The sequence below is a fragment of the Neodiprion fabricii genome, chromosome 6 (assembly GCF_021155785.1).
Source record: "Neodiprion fabricii isolate iyNeoFabr1 chromosome 6, iyNeoFabr1.1, whole genome shotgun sequence".
Classification (NCBI taxonomy): Eukaryota; Metazoa; Arthropoda; class Insecta; order Hymenoptera; family Diprionidae; genus Neodiprion; species Neodiprion fabricii.
Genome location: NC_060244.1, coordinates 2,143,752 through 2,164,912, shown reverse-complemented (window position 1 = coordinate 2,164,912; position 21,161 = coordinate 2,143,752). Strand labels below are relative to the sequence as shown.

Here is a 21,161-nt window from a genome sequence, read left to right as displayed (position 1 = left end):
TGAAAGTAATAAAACTTGTTTAACCGGGGGAGAAGACGCCAATCTAACGAGACCCTAACCCTAACCCTGACGACGACGAAGACGACGACAAGGCGAGGAGATACACGGAACGCGGCTGACGGACCCAGGAGTCAATGAATCTGTTGGCCTTTTCCCATGCTCGACGCACGCGCAACCGCTCAAAACATATCCACAACCATTATCTTAAACTTACAGACGACGTCACGCGTCTTCCACAGGCCGAGTTGATTGTGCCTACCAAAAGCTGACTCATTTCTTCGTGCACGCCGTCTTGCGTACCGTAACGTTTGTGTCTATGCAATAAAACCCAGCCGTCGTTATCCAAATGAGAATATTAATTACGACCTACGCCGCGTTTACTCTTCATACCCCCTTCGTTACCTCCGGGAAATGCCGAAAACCGTTACGACCGTTCCTCGTTCAAATCGTTGAGGAAATCGACCACGCGCAGGTTGCGGTGGTGCAGGGTAAAGGTCAGAAACGCGATTCGTGCAATTTGTGAAACTCGGAGGAACGAAAACCTCCGAAACTAGCGTCTACACACCTACGTGGGGAACGTTGGTTCTGCCGGTAGCTCGACGATATTTCTGATCAATAGATAACACGAGTCGACTAAAAAACAGAAAATTCTCGAGTTTCTGTTGAGATAAGTAAATTTCGATTCTATGCATCGAATAAAAATGAAAAACCTTTGTTTATTGCTTATGAATTTTGTTTTTATCTTTATTACAGTGATAAATAAGTCTTCAAGTTTTTGTTTGATAGCTAATATGGGTGCCTGTGGGGAAGAAAAGGGAAAACGTTTTCACCAAGATGCGATGGACTTTATCGTTATTAACGTTATCAGGGGCAGTTTAATGAGAGCATGAGGGGAGATTACGTTTGGGGTTTGATACGAGAAAGTCCGTACGAAAATATAAGAAGTTCGAAAAACATTAATTTTTAAACTTTGTTTATCAATTCTTTTACATTTTCAGTTTAGTATTAATTACTATTCTTGAACGACACTGATTTAAATGCAAAACCGAAGTCTGTTCAACCGTTATCTACAATAAATGTTTGATAAAATAGGTAATCTTTCTTAAACTCCGAAACATCGTTCTGGTTCCTACGAAAACAAACTTTATATATTAAAACTATATTTTCATTCACCAGTTACGTAGAAGAAATCGAAATTTTACATCTAGAACCCAGACTCAAAATTCTTACTGACCGGTGCAACTAATGTTGAACACGGTGTATGCGGTTGTCGCAGAAACAAACTTAGCAACGAATGATTGTAATTGATTGCGCTCGGTGGAGGAGGAACGATCATCGACACGGATGAGGAAGACGCACCGCAGCCTTGGTCAATATGAATTTAGGTACATATGCCGCACGAAGTGCCGGCGGTGAGCGAAGGAAGAGACGAGGCTTCAGGTGGTGGTGGTGGGTGATCCTCTCGCAGGGAGCCCGTGGCGAGCGCGACGTCGAGGAACGCACACATGTAACGTATAAGGAGTATCGCGGCAAAGTTCTGATAAAGGCTAAATTACCGACCAGCCGCCCCTTTATTTTTCTTGCCTTTGGGCCACGGAGTTCAATTTGCTCTTTCGTTCCCTCCTCCGTCTCGCTCGCACCTCCGGGACGAAAGCAGCAGACTCATTCCACGTCCGGCTCCCTCGCCTCGTCTTCGGCTCTTTCGACTCCCCGGCCGTCGCGGGAGGGCGGCGGTAACAAGGCGGTGAGACCTTCACGCGCCGAACGTTATGGGTGCCTATGAAGAGGGTATAAGAATTGGACGCATCGAGATACCGCTGCTGACGATGAGCTGCGCGAAACCGGCTGACGAAGAAATATGAGCCCGGCAGGTTTGGGAGTCGGCCACTTTTGGGGGATGATTCTCCTCCGCATTCCGGGAAGTCTGTGCGGGATCCAGGTATAGAAGAACCTCGTGAAAATTGCGTGTTGTACAGTTTTGGTGGGAAAAAATGGTCCGAGATTTTCGAAAAATCACGATTGCCGGACCGAAGAAACAATACGCGTTTTTGTTTTCCTCGGGACTTACCGGTGCTTCAAATTTTTTACTTATAGGACAATTTTTATGGCATTCGAGGGGGAACGCGGCGCGTGATATCCTCGTCGGACGAATGGCGGCAGCGGCGGCGGCGGCGCCTGTTTACCCTAGGTCTCAAATATTGAACGTCCACTCGTCGTATAACGTCGTCGTCCCCCGGGGAACGCGATACACGACCAGTGTACATGCGTGCTTAAAATATTTAAAACATTCAGGGAAGATGAAGAAGCAGGAGAAAAGAAATACACGGGGGAGAGGAAGAACCCGGGGATACGAAGTGCAAGGTGGAACCCAACGTACCCGTGCCGACTTACATACACTTGTCCCAGAATCCCATGGAGACTCCGACTGACGGACACAGGAAAATCAAATATTTGGAACGAACTATACGCGGGGCATGTTTTCAACCTCACGTACGACTTTCACTTTTGAAAAAGAAAAACAAAGAATTTCTCTTTACCTTTACTTCAATTTTTACCCTCACGCACAAGCAAAGGTTTTTCGATCTATTTTGTAATATGCTATCACAAGAATCTATTTCCGTCGGTTACACTGTCAACGAAAAAATTATAATACCGTTTGCAAAACGAAATTAAGTATAATACTTGTCGAGGAGACTGAATCAGAGTTTAAATTCGGTTATACAGAAGTAAAGAGCCATATTCTTTGTGATTTCGCCTTCTTTCAATTGAAAATTACGGTGATTTGCAACTACGTTTTGAAAATTTATACGCTTTTCTCAGGAGCTTGCGAAAACTAAGTATATATTATATGAATATGATGATTTCGACCCGACAAAAATTGAATTTCACTGCAGACACGTGAAACGTTAAAAACGTTGTGCGTGATTCTACAAGGGTTGATCCTTGTCTTATATTCTCCTCCTTCTGGTTTGGAAATCAAGCTACAGCGTACCTTTAACTCTTGTGTTACGTTCATATTTGACGTCCGAAAATCTGAACATATCAGCCCGTATTACGTACGGTTGGATGGCTTCCTTCAGCTGTTGGGGACATTTCTTTTTGATATTTTCTTTGTTCAATGTCCTCGCTACATTTCTGGCGAATTGGTATTTTTGTCAGCAGTTTCTGGTGTCTGCTTCTAGTCTGTTGAGCTCGTTGCCTATCTCCATTCAGGAGTCATCTTTTACAGATACCTTTAAGTCAAAACTGCGAAATTATCTAGACAGCCTAAGAACTTCTTCCAATTAAATGAAAAGCACTCATGCCTCATGCCCTATTTCCTATTTCTTTGTTTTTTTTTTTATGGATATCCTCTATTTTCTAATAATTCAAATTTATTATATACTTTGTTTTAAATGTTTATATCTTTGATGTACTTTCTCGTACATCGGAGTTGTCCTTGGGGGGCTCATCGCTCCACGACATTGTTAAATAAAAGCCTCTCTCTCTCTCTCTCTAAATTCCTCCTCTCGGTAAATTCCGTCACGGCGAATTAGAAAGTGTATTAGGAGAATTCGAGTAACAATAGCGGTCCGCAAATTAAGGATAGTGTGAGTTGGCCTCGTCGAGTCGCGTACAACGGTACAATTCGTGTACAGATATTTCCTTCCTTGGGTTTTAACACTTTCAGGGTGTCAAAGAAATCGCCGATAGATTATGGAGGACCGTGGAATAGGTATGCTTGCCTTTCCCACAGTTAAATCCCTCCCAAGGAGTTCTACTATGCAGGGACCAGTCGCCGCGGTTAGTGAAGCGGTCGTCGAAGAAATAAGGGCCCGTTTTTTTCTCGTTCGTTCTTGGAAAATGGCGTTTTCAAGGAGAGGAATGTTTTTCTCCCCTAACGAGCTTTGTCCTTTGCAATAAATTTAAACGCTAAGCGCCGTCTCTGCCTGAGACCTGCAGCCCTTGTCCCGTTTTCTCTCCTTTCGGATTTCACTCAGGTCTTCCATTGTACACTTTCGTCGTCCTCCTTGTACTTTTGTCAAACGTCCGTTCGGTTTTTCCGTTACACGCCTGGGTGTAAAAAGTTTGAAAATTTGCGAAAATCGCGCGTTGCCTGTGCAAATCTGTGCAACGGTGCAAGGTAGCGGTAAACTCGCGGCGATGCTCCGGCGTCGGGTGTATTAAATTCGAAAATACGAGACGCGTCGGCATCTGAATTCCTCCGGAATTTCCCCCCGACGTTGTTTCGGGTGTGGTTCAAGACTCGTTTTCTGGAGTCCCTGAGCGGCCCGTCTGCGCCGAAGAGTACGAGTCGAGGGCAGATTTCTCTCCGGCCACGTCGAATGACAGGAAACACAAAACCTTCGCTCTTCGAGTTCTCGAACTCGGGTGTTTAAAGGGCTGCCTCTTTTCTACACTGTTCCTCGGCCCGATTCTTTCGCTTGGTTAATTCTACATCTTTTTTCGGCGGAACCGTTTAAGGAATCTTCTCACTCGGATTGCAGTGGCGGAAAGTGAGGGGGAGATAAAGCGATCGGAACGCGCCCGCAGACCGGAAGTGGACGTCTTTTTTCCTATCTTTAATCCTCATCCGGAAAAATCGCAGATAAACTCGGACGCTTTCGTTCCATAAATATACAAATAGGTATTACAGTAAACAGATGTATGTATACATACTATGTATACATACGATTGCAGCCTGCAGCGTGTGTTGAGCGAAGTTGTTGACCGCGGTAATATTTCTCTGTTCGTTTTATGGGCAGAATATTTGAAGAATTCCTTTCTCTCTCTCCCCCCCCCCCTTCCTCCCTTCTTTTTCTTCGATTCTTTCTGCAACTTTGTATCCTCTCAATTAATATTGACTATATTTTACGTGTATGTACCGATAAATGTCATTGACGGCAAAACAAAGTAAAGTTGAATACAGATGGAGGGATAAAAAATATTTTTGATAATAAATTATGGAAATAAAAAGATATCGAGTCGATGATCCGCGTCGTGCAGAACGAGTTTTGCTGCGAAATTAACCTTTCCGTTGGTATTGAATTATATGGTATGTGCTTCGAATCGATCAGTGGCATTTTTTAAACTTGTGAATATGAACCGAGGATTTTTCGCTACACGTGCGCTGCAGCACCGTGAGAATATTAGTTGCTATTTAAACATTCTTTTCTCGTGTTGTTGTTTTTTTTTTTTTTTTCTTTTTTTTAACATACAAAATTGCGGAGGGTTATTAGCGGTCGAAAAGTAGCAATTTCGTCGATCGAACGTCGCGGTTTGTAAATAAAACAGTCGAAAAAAATATAATTAAAAATCAAACTAACCGAAGAAAAAGAGTAAAATTATACAGTCATAAAATAATGAAATTTATAGGTATCTAATACTTTATAATTTTGTATACGCTCCGCTGCTGGCCGGTTGATACATCGACGATGTATAGACGGCCCGTCCTATACTCCATTCTTACACGACATGAGAGAGTTGGGCTTTTTTAAATGCACGGGAACGCAGCGCGTACGTCGGACGCGTTTTGTTCCCTCGAGAAGCCGAGAAGAATGTTTGGGCGTATCAAATGCACTGTCATCTGTTCCATGTCGAGGGGTTTCCGACTCGTTTATCATAGAAATTATAATAAGGTGCACGGTCGTAATTGTTTTTATCTTATTACTCGGAGCCCGTATGCGACTTGTCACTGTGAGAAAACTTTCAGGTTCGTTATTTATACAGGCATCTTGATTGTAAAATTTTTCCAAAAAATGTTAAAAACGATAGTCCGCTTCTGAATAGTTTGATCTTTTCTTCTTCGTCACCTAGTGTCTTCGACCACATTTTTTTTTTTTTTTTTTGATTTCTTACACCTTTTGGCAAAATTCTACCATCTAGAAGCAGGTTTTAAACTATAATTGCCTTCTAATATCTTAATCGAGCGATTACCGTTGTGCAAATAATGTTATAAGCTACAATGTAACAATATATCTTTACGTGCCAGTCACCGAAAAGGATATACGAAAATTTGTGACGAGCTGAAAAATATTAAATCCTAGGTGATTTTCCGTTAAAGTTCGTCGAATATTACGTTTGCAAATTTGTACATCCATTGCATCAATAATTATTTTACGCTTATATATTATTTCTCCAACATCTGTATTTGACACTGACATAAATTATTGTTTGAACTCTTCTTGGAACGCTCGTAATGTACGTTATAAGTTATATACATATATGTTAGATACGTATACATATGTTACGAAATTGACGTATATTTTAACGAAATAGTTTGAATGCTCGCATAGATATATGCTTACACGATCTGTTGGTATTCAATTAAGCGGAAAGTTGTGCTCGATTTATTTTATGTACAAGCTTAATCGATTCGAAGCTGTCTTAACTGCTAAGTGCGCATATTTATCCTTATTATGTATCGAGCATATACGTATTTCACATATGTGTAACGATTAGCACAAGTTATCTAGACTTTCGTCGAAAATCGTTATGCGATAGGCACGCGCTTGTCGCTTTCCAGCTAATTTTATCATAGTGAAAATATCGTATACATATAACGCACGTACCCACGTATGTAAACAGGAAAACGGTTAATGATACGCAATCGCGAATGAAACTGTGGATCGTTGGATCATAGATGAAGTTCACGACCCGTCGCAATTATTACGTATGACTGTGGCCGTTTACAAAGCACATATATACAGACTGTACAACCGAAGAATTCTGTTTCTTACGCATACGTGACCCTTACATATCATCGTATATTACAAGGATTGTCTCGATTACTTCGATGCATTTGTAGACGATAAATGCTGATCCTTGGATTCATTCGTCTTCGACTCAGCGATTTCTGAAAGCTTAAGTTAACGCTATAATTTGCAAAATTTGAAATTTCAACTTTCGTCGAGACTCAATGTGAAGTGAGTTCACAATCGCAGCTATTTGTTCCGGTAAATAGCCACGCAAGGTTGGCAGAAAAAATTAGGAAAAGCCGAAAACTGAAGTAGACGCTTGTCGAATGAATACGAGAATTTCGTCTGTTGGCCAACGATTGCGCAATTGCCTTGAACCAATTTCTTGTTACCTAATCATTTCACGAGTCACACGATTCTGGCGTGATAATAAGCGTGCATACGTATACATACTATACATACGTACAGACATAACTTTGAAATCTCTCCACAATCATTGCATCTTTGAGAGTGTGCCAACTCCGAAATGCAAACGTGTATATATTATCAACCGTGGGTATAATTGCTAGCAGCTAACGATTTACAACGCAGGTTATAACGCATGAGCTTAACTGTATAGATTTCTTCAACTAGATACGCCTAACCCCCTGCATCATGTATTATGATTAATGACCAGAAGCAAATGTGAACGCATCGGCATTCTTTCGTTGAAATTTAATTATGCCACTTCTTATCGTTCTACACTAATCACGTATCTAATATCGATAACATACCTGTAAGCCTTCTGCACCGTTTGTCATCATTCGCGGTGTATATGAGTAGATATATCTGTATCAACGAAGACTTCTTTTCTTTTCTTCTTTATTTTTTCTTTATCTACCATTGATTAACGTTCCGTTGGTGGACTTGTATATTTATGTAGGGAATTTTGTCATTTGCAGTGACGTAAGATTTTATCACAGGCCGGCATCATTTTTTCATCTAGTCTAGCATTTTGCCAACTCGAAGGATTATAAATCGTTGCAAAGATCGGGGAAATTTGATATTTATTAAACGCGTAATTGAAACCATGCTGTGTAAGAAGAAAAACATTTCCAAGAAACTGATGTCTCGTTGCGACAACGAGCATCGATCTATTTCCGGAAACTGGTAAAACCACCTACCACACTTTTGTACACACGTACAAATACGATTCATCCAACAATCGATACGTCATTCGCTTTTACGATCATTACTCTCGTCGCGAGGTTGACCAAAATATGTCCAAGTTATCTTACACCACCTGTCTATACCTAATATGCGTTTGCGAATAATTGCATGAAACCAGAATCTCACGGTCCCGCATATTTCTGGACCCGCACGTAAGATAATACGCGCAGATAATTCGACGCCTGATAACGCGAGGCTGTATCAGAAACGTTGTGGAATATCTCACGACTTGTGACTAGTACCGTCGATTTCCGCCGGCGGCGCTGCGTCTCGGCGTTACGTCATTCGACTCCAGCCAGTTGCAAGACTCGCGCGAAAAATTGATGAGTTTGAATTTGAAAGTGATGGAACCGCGCGCGCCGCGCTTGCAAAGTTGTCGGACCGATTCTTTCGCCTCGCCTCCGTTTATCTAATCCCGATATCCAACGCCGCATTCCGCACCGATTGTAACTCGAAATCCCGTTCGCTTCGATGAGGGGTTCTTGCGGTCGGCTGTATCCCACCTGCGTTGACTCCGTTCACACCTACGAGAGGGTCTGCAGATAAAATTGGGTCTGGGCGCCGCGTCTGAGTTTGCGCGATAAGCGGAAATATACTCGGATAATAAACGTGTGCATATATAGGGTACATTATCCGTACGTACAGCGCATCGCGTTACATATGTCGTAACAATACGTGAAAATGTGCCAGTTTACAAACGTGTTTTAACGAGAGAAAGTGCAACACGATATGCATTAACCTAACGGAGGAAAGTTTATTTTCTTTCTCTTACTTTTTATTCTTCAATGTTACACATTGTAATGTTAAAAAAATGTCGCTCCGTTTGCTTCTACTTCTTTTTTCACGGCTGCTGTTTCTTCGTTCCCTTCTCGTTTTCTAATTTTTTATATCGCCGTTTGGTCTGTCCCCCGCAGTCTTGCGCCGCGCTTCTATTGATAGAAGGAGAGAGAAGGATACACGGGGTATGCAGAAGAGGATCGAGCATAAAATACTAGCTGGCATGTGCATCGGGCCGGCGACCAATGCCGGCGAGAAGACCAACGCGAAGAGATATTATACACTGTACAGGGGATAAGGAACACGTGTCCAGAGGCTTACTTAGACTGAAATCATGTCTCGAGCTCATTTTCTTATATTTTTCTTTCAATAATATGTCCATATGTATATTACATACAGGCTTGTATTCCAGGCGTAGAGAAGAAGAACGAGGAGAAAAATTTCTCGTTGTGTACGTGCGATGGTTTACGACCATCTTAAATACCTACGTGCGGCTAGGTTTTTATTAAACTTTGAGGAAACTTTTTCACTCGATCCCTCATTTTTTTTTCTCCCATCAGGCCGCGTTTTGTTATTAACGAATCAGAAAAATTGCTCTCAACTTTTACGTGATACATATTTTTCTTTATGCATTCTTTTCTATTCTCAAACTAGAAAATTGTCCACTTACCTACTTGACAAAACAGCCTGTCTTCGATTCGTTCAATTTCTACGTATAAATAACAGATTATACGATGGTTATACAGAGCGCAACTCGATTCAGCTGACTAATAGTATAAGTAAGTGGCGTGTTCGAGGGGTATTCATCACTCGAAACACCCCTTAACCATAGGATAATTCTATACTTTACGTCTATAACAGAAATGATTTCACTCCAGCGTTAATTCTTTCAAAGCCTGACAGGTGAAAATGACCTCTATGCCGGGGGAGCCCGCGCTTACCAATTAACATTCTTCTCCTCCTCCCTCTTCTTCCTCTTCCTTCTTCTCCTTCTTCTTCTTCTTCTTGTTCTTCTTCTTCTAGGGTCTAATTTACCAACTAGAAGCATCTTCTCGGAATCTCCTGTACGTGTATATATATATTATATACACAGCAATACTCAGTAACTCACCACCCGACAGAACTAACCTGCATTTTCATTTTCCTCCCCAACTTCTTCCTTCTTTTCTTTGCATTTCCTCGCAATTGCAAAAATAAAAATTGACAAACTTAATGTGTTTAAGGATATTTTTTTTAAACGAGTATTGGCACTTTTACGTTAATTTCTATTAATAATAATTATAAACTGCGACGACTTTTCCGAAATTGCGAGTAAACTTTATACCGAGTTTATCGATATGAAAAAAAAAAAAAACAATCCGCATCAGGAAATTTGTAAAAAATAGTTTTCTCTACAATTTTATAAAAATTATACCCCACCCGCGACGATCTCGCAGTATAACCGTACCAAACATTATCTATCTTCGATACTGGAACCCCTCTTATCCTCGTACCGTTTTCCTTCCTTTTTGCTTTCCTCCAATTCGGAAGTGGAAATTGAGATGAAAATTGGTCCGATTGGTACAGGAATGATAAGATATCGGGCGTGAAAGTGGACGCGATAACCGGCCAGCGCATACATTATATATCCAAATACATACACAAAGAAGGGGGGAAAAAAGAAAGGTACCACCGCGGGGCGCCTTCCTGGGTAGGGCTGAGAAATTCTTCGAGAGGAGGAGATACGGTCAGAATGTCAGAGGCAGAGAGCCGGTATTCCGTCCCTCTCTCCCTCTCTCCCTCTCTCTCTCTCTCTCTCACTCCTCTCGCTGCAGCGCTGCAGCCTGCCGGTGTGCTATGCGGTGCATTCTGTCAAGCGTGAGTCGGGATGCTGCCCCGTCCCATCGACTCCCACCCAAGGCGCATCCATTGACGCCTCGCTTCGCGTTTATGAATGAACCTCCCTTCCTGTTACCCGCTCATCTAGCCGCGTTGCTTCCTCCACGCAACGCGTGTCCTCCTCCGCCATTACGCAACAAGGGCGAGCTTGCAACCTCCCTCTTATTCCCCGGGGCTTTTTTTTCTTGTTAGTTTTTTTGTTCTTCGTTGTTAAAAATTATTGCGAATTTACCGCACATTTAAATGTACGAAAGAGTTCTCGATTCACGAAATCAGCTTGCAAATTTACAAACTCGGTACAGCTACGCGGATCACTGTGTATTTTAATTTGCCAAACGGTGTTGTAAATTATTAAATTTATGGTGAATTCGCACAAGAATTTTTAACAGTGTACTTTTGTTTTCTACCATTATTTGTCATTTCTATCATTCTCGCGTCGTATGACACAATTTCTTTCGTTTGTTTAGATTCCACTTGATTATTATTTCTTTTTAACTCGCACTTGCAGTTATTTGATTCCAATTGCTTGCATATTACGATATGCCCTTCGATTACGCCGTTATTTCTTTTTTTGTTTATCTTTCTTTTTCATCTTTTATTAAATATACTTGAAAGCAAAGAGGTGTACTGTGTTAATGTACAATGTAACAAAGCCTAAATAGCAGCGGAACAAAGGGGGGAAGGAAACGTACCTACCCGTGAATTTGAGATACGTTGTGTGGGCGTAGAAGGATTTCGTCCCGTCGTCGTTTCTGCAACAGGCGATTATAACTACACTCGCCGCGAAAAACGACACGCCGGATATTACGTCACCGCCCACCGCTAGCGTACATCATACATACAAATTCTCTCCCGCGTTACATTATAATACGTATAGTAGTAGAACCATAATACGCACAACAAATACGCACATGCGTAAAAACACCGTGGACACAAGACTCCAGTCCAGATATATTTACCTTCAATATTACATATAGCGTGCAGCGAAGTTTCACGAAATTTTATCGTGCAAAGAAATCTCAGACAATGAACCGCAAGTGCATAGATATTAACAAACTTAAGTGGAGGGGGGAAATACTTTGAAATAAATATACAAAACGTCCAAGTTTTCGACGAATTAATTGGCGAGCCTCGACTTGTGTATTAAAAATCACCATACTCGTGTGAAAAATCAGGCATAATTGGGCGAAATTAGTCAAACGACAAGGCTGGAGGAACGATGAGTAAAAAATGCGTGAATAATTGTCGGAATTAAAACTTCGTCCGATTAATTACGACAGCTGTGCATAGCGCGAACGTGGATCTGGACGCATGTATTCAACGGCAACTCCGCTGCCATTACATGCAGCGGTAACGGCATGTGTATGTATAATAATACAAGTCGAAATCGTGACCTGAAGATTTGCACATGCTGCTCCGCGTGCGGGCACAAATGTATATGCTATAACGTAATATAAATATTGTCAAATTCGCCACGTCCGGTTGTAAGTTTGAATTCGTAGAACCACGCTGGTCAGTATGCACTTTTACAGGTACGCAAAACCAAGCGTGTTTCACACTCTGGTGTATCGTGTGTTACATGTTAGGTACACGAGTGCCCGCGTAAAGGTAAAAGAGACAAAAGTTGCGTTACAAACCACGTTAAAAATATTCAACGTTATTCAATTGAGATACCGTATTAGCTGGATGGATAGTGCGCCGAGTTTAAATTTTCCTCGATGTCCAAAAATTTCAGAGGATGAGACGAAGGAAAAAACATCTCCGTTTTTATTATATACAATTACGGTACACGCGGTTCTTTGATTCCTATATATATATACACACACGACAAAGTTTATAACTTCTCCCTAGCGGTTTATTTCGGACCAGAGAATTTCTAAATCTCCCCGTGGACCTTTACGTTATGTCTCTAGTTGCCGATTAATTCACCACACGATTATGTTGCGGTTTTTTCGACGTTTGATTATGCTTATCTAAATTTCTGCTGCTGCCGCGGTCGCTGGCAGGGCACTGTTACATTTTACATTTGCGGAAGGAAGTCGTTACAGATATACAAGTGGATATTTTACACATAAGTGTACTTACATAATTATAACGCCGAACATTGCTTACTAAAGTCTGGAATTAGGTCACTTGGATAAATTTCTCATCATTCGGCAACATTTTTTCACAATTTTATCAGAATAAGTTACACTCTTGCATTCGCGTAGTAACGTATAAATACCGTAAGAGGAAAATAATCGTTTATATCGAACATGCTGAGAAATTAAATTACCGCAGGCACAAGGCATAAGTCTCGTATAATTACGGTGATACAAAATTATCTTGATAAAATTTACAGCAAGTCAGTGCTAAATAGTCGCGGAAAGTGAGGCAATTAGAAATTTGACGTTCCTGTGACGGATGGTGACCACTTCCTGCTCCGGTGGACTAACCTATTAATCTGTAAACGCTTGCAACAACGTAATCACACAACGTTCGGAGTTTTATCTGGGCGTCGGAAAAGAACTCTGCGGTGTAAAACGTGCATGATAATTACACGCTCAGGTCGACCCATTCTGATATAGGAAGCCTATTTTTCTCTCCTAGTTGTTATATTTACACATCTTTTCAGTGCTCCGACCACACTGGCCTCGTTTCGAAAATTACGCGTTTACGTTTGGACTGAAATTTTATTTTCTCTTCGGGAAACGAGGAGGCTTTCCTTTCGAAGGCCCGAAGAGTGATTTTGCAAAGAAAAAAAAAAACATACGTTCGTTTTTTTAGTACTCGAAATACATATCTTGAGTATCCTGTGCGGTGTGATCCAATCCTTTCTTCCGTCCCAACATGTCAAGCCCCTAAAAACCGTCGTGGTGAAAAAGTAAATAAACAAATGGACAAAAATGGGTACGAGGATAAAAATGCAGGTGAAAAAAAACAAACCAAAAAAGGGTATTTGACGCGGTAGCTGACGGGTATTGAAATACGATCAGATTGTTGATCTGCGGTGTAAGTGTATCACTCGATGCGAGACGGGACCGATGGTATGTGAGGTGAGAGCTGCGGTGTACGTATAACGCGAGTGATACCTGCCTGCGGACTACGGTGTTATTACATGTGCACGCATTTTATTTTACTTAATTTTTTGTTTTTTTTCTCTCTCTCTCTCCACGAAGAACTTCGCGGGGAAATATATGCAGGCGTAGTGGTACGTGGTCTTGGTAGAGTCAACGTGAAACAATGCGCGTTGTAAGCGAATCCCGGCCGCTTGGGCGAGAAGCGCATATTTCCTAACGTCACACAAGCGCGTTGTTACCGGTGCACGTACGTAGACGTAGGTATACAATATTGTACTGGATGAATTCTCAGCGAGTAAAGAAGCCGATACGTTCAGCGTTGCACCTCTTGACTCCGCGACCCACATCGAAGTCGATAAAAGCTTCGCCGCGCGGCAAAAGGGTGGACGTAGCCTGTGTACTCGCGTGGAACCTTGCGTGGAAACGTACGAAGTCAAAGCGAATTTTAAACACTGACAAATTAGCCCCATTGTCGAGTTAAGGTATCCTATACTTCACCGCGGTCAGGAGTCATTCGAGTAATCTTTGCCGCGGCAGCTACTCGCTTCCAGGGCACGTAAGGTACCTTGACTATTTTTACCCAGCTTACCGTATCACTTCAGGACGTACGGAGAATAGATTTATCAAGTGGAAAAGAGAGCCTGTTCAAAACATTCATCCTCTGGGAACGTGGACTCCTGCAGTCTTCGGCATCCGGGGTGAGGTCAACGCTTTACCATCGTCGTCATCTTTCGCTCGCTCGGTTATACCTCAATGAGAGGATAAATCCGTCGAGTCGGATCGACTTGTTTCGATAAACTTGCATCGCACACCGCGCTCGAACGCGATACACGCGCGTACGTGTAATTACACGCAGCGTAAACTTGCGAACGAATCACGAATTTCCGGGATAATCTGATCTGCATAAATCGCGACGAGTGGACCGAACGACCTCAAGAAACAATTAGTTACGTCACACGGCGCTGCTCCTCGGTTGGACGGTGAACGACCGCCGAGGATCGCGTACCACCAAATATCGCAGAATAACGCAGGTATCCAACGCAGGTGGGTGGGTCAAGAATTTCGCATTCTCCGACTGCAGCGCGGCTGGAAGGAGGACGGCAGACGGCACTGCAGACGTCGAGGCGAGTGTGCGTCTTGTGTCCCACACGCACGCCCGGTTAAACTCGGCGAAGGCGGCAGAAACGCGCGTGTGTGCGCGACAAAGATACGCGAATGCGCGCCGGCGTGTGTAAGATAAACAGCACGCGGAGATGCGAGTGTTGCGAGTGTACCTTATACCGGCCATCCTCATCCCCACAACGTCGGCTGCACGTATGCGGGGTCGAGGAAGTAATTCTGGGAAGAGAAGCAAGCTGCAGGCTGCGCTCCCTGCACAGGGTATAAATATGACGTATGTTCGTTCAAACGTGATCCCGGTGAGACTCGGAGGAGCTTTTAATGCGCCCGCATTTCTACGTATCAAAATTTCCTCGCTGTATAATAATCGAGTGCGGCGATGCGAGGAAACGTCGAAACCCTGGCGTGTGTGGTCTGCGAACGATTCTCGTTGTCCCCGCACGCGAGGAGAACGAAACGCCAAAATTTCGCCGTTCGCACGCGGGTCTCTGGTTATACGTGCCGGTGCCGCGTTACCCTGGATATGTGGGTGTATTTAATGCCGCGTATGAGTTTCGCCGCGAGGAACCGCATCTTCTGGGGATCCAGTGCTCCGGTCGTGCTCTCCTTAATCATGCGGGCGTTCAGACTTATCTGCCGCTGCGGGGATCAGACGCCGCGTGGCCAAAGGCCAAATTAATTATTCCTTGTTTTAGACGCCGGGTACGCTGAGTTTTCGGATTATTTACCGAGCCGCGTTCTCGGGCGTGCTTCGCAAAGTGGGAAACATCCCGTTGAGTATTTTCGAAGGAGTGTTCGGTAAGAAGAAAATGAAAGAGCAGATTTTACTAAAAAACTGTAGGAAAAGAGGAACACGTTAGGTTTTTGTTTTTTTTTATAAAATATACTTCGCGAGATGGAGAATTTATTCTAGAAACCGTGAAAACCGATGCGTGAAAAGTAAAATCTGCTATATTTATAGTGACAAATATAGTTGACGTGAGTATTCTTTTTTTTTTGTTTTTACCAAAAAACCTGACGTCTTCCTCTTTTCCTGCAGTTTTGAACAAAAATCTGCTCTTTTTCTTCTCGCCGCGTATATCGAGATTCTTTCCACCCTTCGTGAATACAAGCATCCAGAACTAAAGGAGGAAAAGCAAAAGTGAAACCCCCAGGCGAAAGGATCCTTTGAATCCCGAGGTAACTCTGAAGCCGAAACCGAAGGAAACGAAGGAACAGGAAAGGAGTTCTTATTCACTCCTCGCCGGCAGCGACTGGCCCTGACTTCCACTATATCCTCGAACTATGCATGTGATTGGGAAGTTTTCTCATTACGAAAGCGCGGCCTGTCTCATCCCTATCTGGATGGTGGTCCTTTGACGCCCCTTCGACCGATACGTTGAGAAGAATTCTGAGATGATTATCCTCCCGGCGCATTGTGCGCGTGTAGGTGCGTACGGATAGAGTTTAGTTGGGCGTATAGCGCATTGCGTTCTCTCATCTCAGCACCGGCGCTTCGGTGTGTAATAAATCGGACCTTTGAGACCTTTAATAAGGCATCAAATATCGCGCTTTATCACGACGCTGCGGTGAAACATCTCTTCATAGTTCTCGGCTCTCTGCCCTCTTTTTATTCAATCTCGACGCCCTGTAGAAGCTTCAACAATTTTTAATCCCGACGTCGTACCTGCTACGAGAAATCCGTAGGAACACTTTAATAACCGTGTTAGCGGATCTGCGAATCTTTCTGAAATTGCTCTGTCGAAAGCCCGATGAACGCGGTGGTTACCGAAACAACGTATCACTGTACTTCGGTTTTACCTGCTGCTCCATCTTTCCTTCAAGCACCGAACGTGCCAAGGTATCAGTCAGTCGGTTTTTCCTTCTTCCCGCCTGCATTCGCCAGTGCAATCCAAAGTGAGGTAGAGGAGAGGAACGAGGAGGAGAGAGAATCCTCGAGTCGGGAGGTGCGGTGACATCTCTGGAAAGACAACGCGTCGAAGTCGAGGCGTTCCAAGATAGCGTTCGAGAACCAGATTTCTCACCGAATAACCTGGCTGCATCTCAAACAGATGCGCGCGATACAAACCAAAAACTCTTCTCGTCGTTAGCCTTCGAGCTAGGCGCGTTCCTCGCCGCCGTTCTTGAGCCCTTTTTCCCTCTTCGTCTCTCTCTGTCTCTCTACGGCTCACGATTAATAACTAAAGTCATCCCGATTGCTGACGCGCGGTAACCGCTCTGATAGAGACGAGGCCCGTATAGGCCAGGTCAGGACCACGCTGCGTAGGTCAAGATGCACGTCGGTTACACCCACCACCTCGATTCGAAATAAGTACCTTGCTCGTCTTCCCCTCGCCCAACTCCATCCCTCTAATTTTTGTTTCCCTGCTTATCTTTTTACATTTTAATTCTGGTTTTTCTCATCCGTACTCAGCGGGACATTTCATATTCCTCAAACGTATCGTGTCTCATCGTGTAGTGATACTGAAATCTGAATTCCAGTGTTCCGATCGTGATCAGCTTTCGAACCCGCTGTGTTTTCAAAAAAAAAATATTCAGATTCTGTCATTTTTCCAACCCCTGCAGCACCGACCATGTACCTACAACATGTACGTACCTGGACAGAATCGCGGAGTTTAACCAATTTGTAGGGAAACGTTCCGATCACTTGAACCTAACGAATGGCTAAATTGTCGAAGCTGTCGACGACGGTACGCGTTGCGGTTTTCGAGCGTCCGTATGTGGTCAAAGTTGTAGATCGAAGTAATTGACAAATTGCACGTCGTACGCTGCACGGAGTGTCATTAGATCAAGGATCGTACTCTGCCCTGCCTCTTTCCTTGAATATTTTCATCGCGAGACGATGCACGGACACGCAGAGCGCGCCACTTTCCAATTAACATAAAAACCGAACCACGCCTCACGCGCACTCTTTGATATAGGTGATTACTTATCCTTCCTACAATGAATTGAGCGATTACCCCTCTCGGTATATCCTCCAATACATATTTATGAATCATCAGCATTCATGCGTCTCGCTGCTCTCGGCAACAGAATAACTCTGCCGTTTCAATACTCGCGAATCTGTTATGTTATTTTCAACAAACGGTCATTTCTGCTCCTCTCTACCGGTATAAGGTACAACTTATCTAATAGTTGTTACTTCTTGCAGACGATCGCATATTCAGGGCTTAATGATATTAGTTTAATAAAATTTTGTCCAGCACGTCGAATTATTTCTCATGTAATATCTACTATTTTTTTTTGTTTTTTGTTGTTCCAGTTTTGCAGAAGGCTCGGGAGGTTGGCAGGTCATTCGGTTTTCGATTTATTATCGCCCTCCTCTTACTTCACCGATCCCAGGAAGAGAAGCACGACCCTAGAGTCCGAGGAATGAGGAAAATTTGGAGAAACCTGCAGGTAAGAGTATACGCGTTTTTTTTTTTGTTCCCATGCTAAAATCTCCGGGTTTGCCGGTAACCTGTACAGCGAAGAGATTTGCTAAGCGCATTTCACGCCTCTCAATCTTTCGAGGGTTTCTCCTTTGCGTTCGGCTTCGAAGGTCCTGGATCCTCGATTCTCTTTCGTTTCGCCGCTCGGGCTCCGGGCGCCTAGCGCCATCAGTTTTAAGTCCCCAGTTCCCAGTAGGACCTGTTATTTCTAACCGGCAGATGAGGAAAAATACTAATAATAATAACACGCCCGCAGAGAGTTTCTGCAAAAATCATCTCCGTCCGCCTCCTCTTCAACATTCACGAGATAGGCGGTCCCGATAGTCCCGTTGGTTTGCTTCTACACGAGATCCTGCACCAAGGATCTACGATGCGGTTGGTAAAAATATGACAGGATAGGACGATGATTCTTTAACTTCGCCGACTCGCGGCGCAGGGTTGTTCGCCAACATCTCGTCGAAGGAGAAACGAGGATTTACAAGTCGTGCGGTCATGAGAAATGTAACAAGCAAACGTACCTTACGGAAAATACTGCAAGGTTATGATCTTGCCGTGTAATTAGAGCGAACCGATAGTACCCTACATGACCGAACGAAATTAGTGTTCTTCGCCTTTTTCGTTCTTCTTCTCGTTTTTATCCCGCGCATAGTGGAGCACGGCCGCGCTGCCGTAAGGCGCGAGAACATTTAAGATAACAATACACGTACGTAGATACTTTTACAAATAGGGGTAAGAACATTCACTTAAACTTATCTCGAGTCTAACAAGACTCATAAAAATTCCTTTGTACCCGTGCGCGCCGTTCCAGCAGCCCGCAAGAACGGACGAGATAAACTCCCAGCGGAGGTAAGAAGGTACCCTAGGGTTACACGACTGCCTGTACGAAGGTAGGTAGGTTGGTACTCGTCTCTGCGCGCCGCCTCTGACCGACCTGAACCTTGGAGTCGTCCTCACGCCTACCCAAGTCCGCTGCATTTTTCGTAAATCAGCCGGCGGCAGTGATCGGCCAATTTATTTTGGCGCACAGCATATGTCGCGAGTCACGATTGCCTGAAAATCGAAGCGTATCGGATGACTTTGGAGGACAGTGTGGAGAAATCAAGTTGACACCCTTCGCGTTTGCACGCGCGTGTACGTGTGTACCTATGTATACAGCGTGTGTGTATTCCTGACACTTTATAGACACAGCGCCGACGTCGTCGTGCCGCGTGGCTGAGAGGCATTTGAGTTATTTGAAGAAAATTTAACGACTATTAATACCGACGACCCTGTATAGACCAACTTTCGAATCTCGATCCCACAGGACTAGCGAGCGAAGTGTATACGTTTTGAAGAATCGAGATTTCAACGACGTCGTCCGTACTGTGTATATTACGTGTGAGCATCCGCCGCACGAAAAGTCGATAAAATTGGTTGTTCAGCCCGGACCGCGGGTGATAAAAATCCTAGCGAGTACGAGAGATCGGGTTAAATCTCGCGGCTGTATCATATTCAGCCGGTTTCCGAATTCCTTTCAAATGTCGTTGGAAAAACTCCGGATTCTCTCGTCCTTTGAGGCTAGGAATTTGGTTAGGAAACGGACGGGTCGCGGAGGGCGACGAGTCGCCGGTCGGCGACCTTCGGACGACGAGGACTTCGCTGTCCTCGTCCCGTGGAATACGCAAAAAGTTTCACTCCGGGACGCGAGAGGGGCGAGACACGTATAAAGCTGTATTTGGTCAGAACTACCGACCATGAGACTCGAGTCTTTATAGATTTCAAGGGTGAGAACCATCGCTCTCGTTTACTCGCGACTCGGCTGCAAGATCCGCTTCTCTAGGTTCCCGTCGTTCCGGCTATTTCCAACCTCTTCTTCTTCTTCGTCGCGTGGTCCTCATCAAGGATCAGCGAAGGAATCGACCCGTGAATGGATTTCGAGTCACGAAGAAATTAGGGAAGAGGAGATACTGTTCCATATGCTGCGATACGCGTTGTCGTTTTTTGACGGGTACGCGAGGTGCAAAACCTTTCAAGAAGCCGCAGCTGAGACTCGGAGAGATTTAACAATGTGTTTTATTAATTACTAGTGTAAATGTATAAATGTATAATACTTCCTCGAGTGTAACTCACTTCGCCAGTAAGTTTATAGACACTCCGATGCTGCACGAGCATCATCGTCAAACGCGTTTCTTGTTCTGCAGTCTTTACGACGACGCCTTGATTCCGCGTCATTATTTTACCATTACCCTTTACACCTGCAGTCCATACCTTTAGTGGATGACGATATTAAAGTGTAGCTTAAAGAAGCTTCCGTACAATCGGCACTTGCGTGGAGACAGAAGAGTTTGTCAACGAACTTTTTAACCCTTTTCTGTACATCACACCGTGCGACTAAGAATTATACAAATTTCTGTGCAACGACAGTGTCGTGTTTCAGAAAAATGTGCCAGGAGGAAGTTGACGAACACTCGGAGAGAATCATGTCGAAATTCCTATAAATTTCAATCGCGACATCCGTTCCCCCGCATTACCGTACCGCAGCGTTCATAATAATTACTCGAGGTTCCGGCAGAACGACGTTAACGCCGAGTTGCGTACCCGTAAGTCCCGTGGGACCGTAGTGAGAATAAGGGGCCTCCAGCTCTGGAAGAGTGACCCCCGGCTCCTCGGGAGGCAAGATGCCGTGACACCGAACAACAACGAGCACAACGACACAGTGGAGTAGATGACGACGAGTACAGAGGTGCTCACGGCGTAAAACGCGAATTGAACGTCTCACTGTTAAACGTAAGCATACGCGTCCACGGTTGCTGGTTACGCAATGCTCGACGATGCCACGTTGACGAGAATCCGATTTACACGGGAAAAGCGACGTATCGCGGCCGAGGAATCGGTCAGCCGAACGACGTCTTTGCGGTCGTTTCGAAAGCAAAAGTATCAACCGATTACAAATTCCAAAAGTCCATCTCTATCGCAACAATTGTCTTGTTTTGCTCCCCAATCGACCGTGGAATGTTGGATTCTCGTTGCCT

General features: G+C 44.0%; 1 protein-coding gene across 2 annotated transcripts in view; it reads left to right on the top strand.

The window, feature by feature from the left end:
* The window catches only part of LOC124185427 (G1/S-specific cyclin-D2), a 120,926-nt gene that overhangs the window by 71,028 nt on the left and 28,737 nt on the right, over nt 1-21,161 (top strand). Inside the window, exon 4 of one of the 2 annotated variants that reach the window (XM_046576193.1) lies at nt 17,982-18,118. In XM_046576193.1, the coding sequence (XP_046432149.1) occupies nt 18,092-18,118 (27 nt within the window). In that variant the 5' untranslated portion in view covers nt 17,982-18,091. Of the gene's footprint in view, nt 1-17,981; nt 18,119-21,161 lie in introns of those variants that run through there. The other variant, XM_046576192.1, reaches the window with a different exon arrangement.